This window comes from Pseudomyrmex gracilis, unplaced genomic scaffold (assembly GCF_002006095.1).
Source record: "Pseudomyrmex gracilis isolate BER0280 unplaced genomic scaffold, ASM200609v1 scaffold_19, whole genome shotgun sequence".
NCBI lineage: Eukaryota > Metazoa > Arthropoda > Insecta > Hymenoptera > Formicidae > Pseudomyrmex > Pseudomyrmex gracilis.
The window spans coordinates 671,532-681,709 of record NW_018020603.1 but is presented as its reverse complement, the minus strand read 5'-3'; the positions used below and the strand labels follow the sequence as shown (position 1 = coordinate 681,709).

Below are 10,178 nucleotides of genomic sequence, written 5' to 3'. Positions count from 1 at the left end.
GTCTGCGCTGATTGGCCTGATTTACTCAATAATTACTCCTTTATTATAAATAATAGAAAAAAATGGTTCAGGACTTTTCGACTCAGTTTTACTCCTTCTACCTGCCTACGAGAGATTGTACGGCAATTCTGGGACACCCTGTATATCAAAAATGTGTATAGACTATTTTATACCTACACAAATTCAAAAGATTCGAGAGATCTTCCTCACACAATACATTGTTACGTGTATGTCTAAACACATACGTATTATGTACATAGTTCTGTTACAATAAATACTATTTTTGCATACAACAAATAATTAACAAATGTCATTCGCTTTGGATATGTGTAAAATACATTTACCTCACTATCGATAAGTATTCATTCGGATTGGTATTCGAATCTGCGTGAAAAGCAGACGAAAATTACATCTGTTGTTAACACCAGAGAGAAAAAAGAGAGAGCAGGTGTATTTTTTTAATTGTTATCATTTAATTTTTCATCTGTGGCAAACGCCAATGTCTACGTTCTGCACAGATCAACTGCGCGTATACGAGCCACCAACCCGGTGAATAAAAATATCTTTCCGCGATTGGTTGATTCTTTGCCGCGCGATTCTCAATTTTCGATGTTTCGATTATCGAAGTACCGCGCGTTTCGATATACTCGAATTAACGGGCAGTTTATGTTTCGGAGTTACTTTCGACTTGTTCGGTTGTTCCCGTATTGTTTGCAACTATCGTTTCGCGTGCAATTATCAATTATAATGACGAAATCAACCTTTCGCGGTGATACGTAATTAGTATTGCGTAATCGCTAGCAATCGGCGAGTATACGGTGAAATTGCTTCGCGATCGTACGAGACGCGCGACGCGAAAAGAATTGTTGTTTCGAATTTTAGTTCAGATTTTTCGCAATTTTCATCTCGCGCGCAAACACGTGAGTATAGGACGTAAAGTATCGGATGTTTTTCCGTTGATACATGATTAGCATCACGCATTTGCTGGTAGTCGGCAAGCTTTACAAGCGCAATTTCATCGCGGTCGTTCGCGCTTCCGCGAGGAATTAATTTTGTGTGCTGTGTACAATTGTGACTGTAAAAAAAGTTTTTTAATGAGCTGCGGAACTCCTCTGATTGCCGAGCAATATTACAAGAGAGACCGAAGTGTACTCAAGTAAATATATCTTTTTTTTTTTTAGATCATCATTTTGTGCTGATAGTATTGTACTATCAAATACTATGTTTAAAAATTGTATAACACTAACATATATTTTGCGCCTCTACAGATGTGTGAATAGCGATCTACGTCGATTTATTTCGAGAAATAAACTCTGGTCGAGCTGTAAAAATTAGAAAAGAGAACGTAAAAAGGAATATGAATGAAGATCTGTAATTTTCTACACAACATGATTGTCAAAAAAAAAAAAAAACAAGATTTTATCGAGCAGCATCAGAATTCATCTGTATTCAGGTATTATCTTTTTTGTTTTACATTATACGCACACACATACACCGCACACACATATAACTGAATAATTAAAAACCACAATTAGAGGTTTCATTATAAGTAACATTTAATGTAAACATCACTATTGGATACAATTGTTTTTATCAACTCATATCCATCAGTGTATTATGAAAAATTAGAGCTTCTAACCATCAATATATATTTGTACAAAATATTCTTAATATATATATATATACTTATATATATATCTCATTTATTATATTTTAATAGAATTTGATAATCATCTCATGTGTAACATGACAATTTATATATGACAATCTCTGATTAAATTGTAAATTGTAGAAGGTATTTCCATTTGTAACGACAACGCTGTGGCTATCAAAGCCGATAATGTCCGCACATCGAACACTCGACGACAATGATTCATTGACTAGACTTGGTACACATGATATCGCACCGCCCAGTTAACAAATCATTATTGAGTGTACACAATATATATATATATATACTTTTATAACATTTAACAAATATAACTGCTGTCTGAGCTGATCTTAACCATATATATCTTTGTTTGTTTTGTGACAGGTATGTGTTTTCTATCTGAGAGAGAGATATATATATATATATACACATTTGTGTTACAAATTGTGAAATACACAATAGTTACGCATTGACGTGGCATATGTATGTATGTATTATACACATATAAAAAGATCCTTTCCTTTGAGTTGTATATCCAACAAAAATAGGATATAAAATACTTCGTACGATCATCAAATAGCACATTCACCTCATCATATACTTAAAGTATATAGCAATTATAGAAATTAAATCATTATCACACACAAAATTATTTTCGAAGTAAATATAAAGTGACGTAAAATATAGAAATTGAAATTAAAATTAAATAACTCATATTAATACAGAATCTAGATACGATTTTTATTTATAATTATTGGATGCAAAGCTTCACAATAGAAATTTGCTAACCAAATAATATTAAGAATAATAAATGAATAAATATATGATTGAGAGCGAACTACAAGAGATAACTTAGGATTTTATCTCTCTACTTTGTTTTTGTAGACAAAAAAGTCATTCAAAAAACGAAACGACATGATCAATGTGTGTCATTGATAAAGAATAAAAAGAAAAATGTCTATTTTGCATCCAAGAATTAAGTCGCTTCTCGAGTTTCTAAAATTATATCTTATATGTCAATTTTTTTTAGTTCGAGAAGAATCTCATGTTTGTCTTGTTGTCTTCCCATGTTGCGCGGAATATCTCGCGCAACGTTTATTATATACCTTAATCTTGGATTTATTGAACTTTAATGAGAGAACACTCACATATTGAGATACGATATAACTAAAAGAGTACTTGTTTGCGGGATTCAAGAGACAGATGGGAATAGAACGATGTTACGACTGGCGAGAATATACGATAAGTAATTGTTTACATATGTCTGGTGTTTCCGAAATTGATGCCGCTTTGATTAGCACCCTTATTACTTCCGTATTGTAAACTTATCACACCTTGACCGGCTCTCAGTTGTTCTTCCGTAAAATTGCGCACATTCTTATCTGCTTCCTTGGGACCAATGCTTGGCTTGCCGAAATTACCCGCCTAAAAATGCAAATATAGAAAAATTTTATAAAATATTATTCACTTCACGATGTAATCAATATTAACAATTATACGATCGAGTCAACATTTTCAGAGAAAAACGACTGACAGATTAAAAAAGGAACATCGAATTCTAACAATAAGTTACGCCCTACATTCGCGCTTGCCGAAGAATTATGTTCTGTTACCTTTCTTCCAAGAGATTGTAAGCAAATAACTACGGAATTTAGATTCTGTCTCTCCCACAAGTCTACGGTCTGGAAGGTTTCCTGCGCCGGAACACCCAGTTGTGCTGCAGCTATCAGGAAAGCGTTTATATTCTCCATGCACTTGAAGGCGAGCGTTGTGTTGTTAATTTTCTTCACCGAACCCTCCTTAATGTCATTCACCAACCTGGTGAAAAACAAATACAATTATCAGAAGTGCTTTTTACGTCGCCGAATCTTCGATTATCTTTTGTCTGTTTGACAATCGAAAATTCACGGATCTCGCGGGTATCACGTCACATCTTTCGCCATGTAGTTTTTCGATTGTTTAAGTACTTGCAAAGCAGGGTGCCGTCCTTCAAGATCTCGTAAAAGTTGTCCATGTCCCCGCTGGTGTTTATATTCTCGCCGGTGATCGTTTTGATCCATTCCAGACATTCCTGCGCCAGTTCCTCGCTGTATTTGCTGTTGATCTGTAATAAATTACAAAATAAATTTCGTGTTATTTTATTTTATTTTTTTTCAGAGTTTTAATACGTAGTTTTGACAAAACTGAGTTTTGTCGCATTAGGGCACAATGTTTACACGGCTTCGTTATTAAACATACACGCGGAGAATTTATTAATTATGCGATATTATTCCAGTGTACCAAGTAACGCATCCTGTGTACGTAGGGGATGCGACATGATGCATTTACCGGGGTCACTGACCTAACCCGTCGCAATACTAGCCCGTTGTTCTTTCGGCGCAACGCGCGCAATCTTCTTTCGTGAATACGTATATGCAACGTCTTATTAGAAGGTACACAAGGGGGACAAAGAGCAGCAAACAAACAATTACTTTATTTTTATTTCGATTAAATTATTTGTTTTTATGATTATTTATTACACGATTTTATTTTCAATATTAAAATTGCATGACTATTGATTATATTTACTTGTATAGATATAAAAGATCAATATCACAATCTTATAATTCTTTTAACACTTAAAAATATCGTAGCATTTATTTTTAGATGTGATAAGAAATAAATTTGTTGAAGAATTTGACATTAAGTGTTACGTACAACATATTGTAGGTATCGAATAGCTCACAAAAAGAAGGTGATCGACAATCGCGTTACTATGCGGGCAAACGATTATGCTGCCTATACGATTGCCTAAAAAGGAGAGGTTTCCAAGCACGGGGATCGTCGACATTCATCTTCCTGTAGTATGCATATTCCGTTAGTTATACGGTGTCTCGAAGCGTGATGCACTTCGAGAGAGTCAGCCATATAAAGGATATCCTCCTACTTACCCAGACAACACAAAAGTCCGAGAGATAATCTTACGTCGTAAAGATATCTAAAAGATAGATAAAATAATTTAGACGTTCTCTTTTAAGAACATCTTTTAAGATCTCTTTCGGATTTGTGCGCTCTTGTCTGGGTTTTCATTCTTTTCATTGCACCGCAATTATTCGTGTGTGTGAAGATATTATTTTTTATCAAATCTCGAATTTTTGTAGTGAAGAAGAGAGATTTTGAAGTTAATAATTTACTTTGCAACATATTATTTAGTAAAAAAAAATGATCGACACTGAATTAATCGTCACAAGTATGGTTTTTTTTCTTTCTCTTCTTACGTGTTTAGCTACAATGATATATTATCCGATATCTGGTCGATCGAAAATTGTTTTTATAGCGGATGCAGTTTCAGATTTTCGATGCGTCACTGTAAAACGATTCGATGCCAGCCTGAAAATATTTCCGCAACGTGTGTTTCCTCTTAAAACATTATCGTCTATAAAAAGCATAAATACACTTGTGCACACATGCACAAGGGCGATGTATCTCCAATCTTTTTTTTTTTTTTCTAACAAAGATTTTATATAGTTCTTTCAAACTGGTGTGTTTAACATTTTTGATTTAATTGCGCTAATTTAAAAATCTTTTGCAGCTTTGATTTCTGTCAATGGGAATGTTGCGTTTTCATTATTGTCAGTTTTCTATATAATCTTTAACAAGTATTCGTACCGTGCATCGAATGCTATGCACAGTTCACGAAGTTGGCAAATTGGACGATACCGTAACACAGCTCACGCGTGCACAAAGTACTCTCAACTCTCAAGCTTACAGTCACTATTTACTTTCACCTGAAACGTTATTCAAACTCTCAGGAAATTAATCTTGCTTATTCGAAACTTCCTTTTACGTACATATCAAGTCATTGTGCGATTGTAATATTAAATAATTAGAGAGTTTGTTTCTTTCAGAATATATTTGTACTCGTCATAATACGCGTGTCAAAAAATAGTTATCTTACAAAAAATTAAATATCTTTAGATTCGCAAAATTGCTTTCAAAACTTATTATTGAAAATATAAAGTTTTATTTGATACAATTCCTTTATTTTATAAAAAATAATTTATGTGTATGTATGAGCGAGAGAGAGAGAGAGAGAAAAAAAAGAGAGAAACAGAACCGACAGACACAGATGCATGATTAAAGTTCTACGCGTTTATTTACTCATTTTGTATAAGTATTTTGTAAGTATTTTATAAGTTCTGCATAGTCGCGAACATTCCCGTACCATATCAGAGTGTTTTCTTTTAAAGAACGCGATATATATACCGCGGTCACCGTCATTACAATGTGGAACGCGATTGCTACTATATTTAGACATTAAGTAAGCGCACGATAATTTCATTAACGTGAAAAGAGTGACAAGCGAGGGAGTTTAACATACGCGCGAAAGCCGCGTGACACTTCGTACCGTAAGTGCTTTTTTTATGCACGAAGCGGACGAAGTAACGATAACGTGGCGCAAATTTCGCCTCGCGTAAAAAAACAACAACCTGAATTTACGTAATTAAATATTTCGTCCTTGTCAAAAAATTGCTTGATATTTTATTTAAATTGCTTAATTTTACTTTTAATATTTTCTGGCATTGTGTTTAATAAAAAGGAAGTATCATAAACCGATTAATGAAATACGATATATCACACGCGTATGCGCAATCTGTGTACGCATCTGTAATCTGTGTAACAATTTCACACAAAACAAAACCTTCATTAAATGTCTATTAAAACTTTATTAAATGTCTATAGACGTTCACAGCTCCATACGATATCTAATGAACGTTTACTAAGAATTCTATGGATATTTGTTCTGTGTAAAAGAATAATTACATATTTTTTCAATAGAAAGGACTAAAATAAAATCTCAAAACTATGTAATTTTATTAAAAAAAAAAAGATACGTTACCACTACAATTGAAATAAATCTCAAGTTGTAACTCTCGACATAATTCAAATTCGAGTTTATTCACAGTGACAGTTCTTTCCACACATATGACATCACCGACTGTCTATCTTATCAATCGAGGTTATTCTGACAAGAAACGATATTGTAAGTACATCATATTTATATGTAGCGAGTCAAACATATTTACACACATTACAAAACTACCTTTTCTTTTAAATTATTTTTCATTTAATTATATATTTTCAGTCAATTAATATGCCAGAAATATACATAGACATAGGAAGCTAGATAGAGATAGAATTGTTAACACACAAGTGCGAGAGCTAAATTATAAACGGTTTGTAATTTATGTAACCAGTTACTAGAAAACTTCTACAAATTCTCGATTCAAGAGCGTGATCAAGAACAACGGTTATCGAGTTTCGAAAGAGGTGAGAATGTGTGTGTTGCTTGTAGAGGTGGATGAGAGAAAAAGAAAAAGTGCAGAGAAAGGGTGTGACACACGAAGCGATGCGTATACTTTCTCAGCATACCACACGATCTTGAACTCGAAGCCCTTTCGAACAGGCTCCTAAAGTATAAGAGGCATAGAGAGGACCCCTTTACACGTTAAAAATTATGTGAGGGTCACATTCTGCGCGCGAGCCGCGTAATATTCGCGTCGGATGTGCGCTGCCACGAAAATTTACACGCGTTCCAAAGCTGCAGAGAAAAGCTGTGTTCAATTGTTGCAAAATCCGTTAGTAGTAACGCAAAAGCGTTAAAATCTGTATTTCCACATAATCAAATTATATGTTTCAAAACTTTTGTATTTTTTAAAAAACTGTATATACAATTATCAAACTCAATCTTACACAAGTACAAAAATAAGAACTACATTAAAAAAATGATTTTAACACACTGCTTTTACTGATTAAATATAATTTACGACCAATTGATTGGTATAAACAATACATTGTACTTACAACTTTTGTATTGCCACGCGATTAGTGAGAATTACAGAAAGATTTATATCTTGCATCTCTCTCGCGTATTAGATTAGAATTTTTTGTGTAAAACGGGAGCAAAAAAACATTAAAGAATCGGCTTCTACGCAATAATGGATTTTCTAATCCAAGTATTTCTCTTTATTTATGGATTAAAAGTTTTTTCAAGTTTGTGATATCAAAAAGCAAATCATAAATTTCTTTAGAAAAGCGTTAAGCTCTCGATGATTTTCGCGCAAACGAACTTGATTGAAAAGATTTAAAAGAGAGTTCGTATAATCTAATCTATTATTTTTCCATTCAAGTTATCAATTTTATTATTTTTGACACGCAAGTCTCACAATAGTGTATATTTGTGTAAAACAGTAAATATTTATAAAAAACATTTTAAAATTCTAAAACGTAGGAAAATAACATGGTATGCGTTATCAAACTATCCTATACGTGTGCGTTGCAACAAAGTGATCTTAAGCGTGTTAAAAGATCAAAAGATCAAATGCTCGTAATTAAAGAAATCACCATACGTTTTCGCTGTATATGATTCTGTGACAGCGACATTGATACTTGTATAATGACGCATGCACACGTTCATGGTCGCAAGAATTAGGTCAAAGGTCTGATGTCGTTTATGAGGAGCGAGCCAGATTGAAAGAATTGCTCGACTACATCAGCGAAGTAGTTTACTTGTTGACCAAGGGATGATCGTAATCTTGTCAGATATTTGATATCGCGTAATACAACTTAATACCGAAATGACTCAGCTGCGACGATTCCAATTACTGCAGTGTTCATTTATTATTAAAAAAAATATAAATATAAAATTAATATATATATATATATATATATATATGTGTGTATGTAAATAAAACATTATACAAAATTAATATATACATGTGTGTATATATATATATACAAACAAAGTTAATATATAAACAGGGATTTTAAGAAAAAATTTGCATTTTTGTTTTGACATGTGTTGACAAAAATAAATATATTTTTTAACAATTGTATGTTTAACAACGATCCTAATGAGTAATAGTACGTATTTTTAAATGTCTGTGCTAAAACATTATTTCGACAGAGTCAATAGTTTCATTCAATATTATTCAATTTTAAACATCAGTTTTTCTTTAAAATCAAAACTATGTCCATATTTCCACCATATTTTTCCTATAACTTACGTAAAAATAACAATCAAGATAAAAATAATATAGACTGTCGAAAAACAGAATAGAATAGAACATACAATAGAGATGTTTATATTATCGATTGAATTTTGTATGCTTCCAAGTTTATCAGAAAATGCGCACAGATTTAGTTTGATCTTTCAAGGATTAAAACTTGCTTCTAACTGGTTTCGGAGATCTCTCTAAAGGAAGTTTGTGATCGCGACTTTTAACGACTGTCCTTAAAAGGTGCACGTTCGTTATGAGCGAGCAAACTTAAACTTAACTCATCCTATATCATGTCGATACGTATACGCATTACCGACAAAACCGTTGACCCACTTTGTAAGGCCAATCAATTGCATAATCCTTACACGACTTATTCGCAAAGACGTACAGTGCGCGTTTTAAGAGACGAAGATTGCGTGTGCGTATGTGTGTGATTTTATAAGGCCGCATAAGGACCTCTAGACGAAAAGTGAACGGTAGATTTGAAAGACTGTTGCAGCTCCGCATGCGTCAAAATATGATAAGACGAACATTCATTTATTAATGAAAAAAAAAAAAAAATAATAATCGTGGTTTTATTTAAAACAAAAAAAGAATTTTTACATTTTCTAAATGTTTTACTTTTTTAACCGCAGTTGTTTTACTTGATTAAGATTATTAAATTGTTTTTATAGTATATTATATATTATATTTAATATTGATTTTATATTATATATTTAATATGTATTATATATAATATTAAATATTGATTTTCTCAATAGACTTATTATTACTAACACGAAAAATTGCGGTTTATTTGTGTGCAATTCTGAAGTGACAACAATTCAATAATCTGCTCTCGAAGTCACGCAAACTGACTCGGTTACTTAACGCGTTATTGACACACATGCGTGTTATGTATGTACATGTTTCCAGTCTGACCATTTAAGAACTTGAATACATATTGGGATATTCATCGTGGTTGAAAACGAAATATAACGTCATCTTTAAATTCGCGCGAGCCATGAGCACGATCTCGACGATGTTTTTGCACGTTACAAGAAATCGCATGAATGCGTAATAAGACGAGCAAAAGTCACATTAAAGCAGTACATTATTTTAATTTACAATATTTGCAATAATTTACAATTTACATTTTATAATTTTAATTTATCTTATATCTTTATTTGATAAATCTCAGATATGACATTCTTTCTCTCACAAAAATACATTAGAGTGATGTAAAAAGTGATATATAAAGTACGTTTTTTTTTATATTTAGTCGACTCGTACTGATTTCTATGTGTGAAAGACGTTGTTTCGACCGACTTCTCGCAGGAGTCATGGGAACCCATAGTCATTAATTAAGAAGAACGCAAGGTCAGAATGAGAAGTTCCGTCGAGGCCATGGCAAGATCTTTGAAACTCGGTCATTCGGTGCTCTTGATAGATTGGATAGATTATTCACAGCTCTATAACAGAGAGAGAGAGAAAGAGAGAGAGAGAGA

General features: G+C 32.8%; 1 protein-coding gene across 1 annotated transcript in view; it reads right to left on the bottom strand.

The window, feature by feature from the left end:
- Positions 1-1,408: 1,408 nt before the first annotated feature.
- Positions 1,409-10,178, bottom strand: part of LOC109851677 (myophilin) — a 14,372-nt gene continuing 5,602 nt past the window's right edge. Inside the window, exons 2-4 of the mRNA XM_020421984.1 lie at positions 3,619-3,755; positions 3,265-3,469; positions 1,409-3,076 (exon numbers count right to left, since the gene is read on the bottom strand). Of these exons, the coding sequence (XP_020277573.1) occupies positions 2,906-3,076; positions 3,265-3,469; positions 3,619-3,755 (513 nt within the window). The 3' untranslated portion in view covers positions 1,409-2,905. The remainder of the gene's footprint in view (positions 3,077-3,264; positions 3,470-3,618; positions 3,756-10,178) is intronic.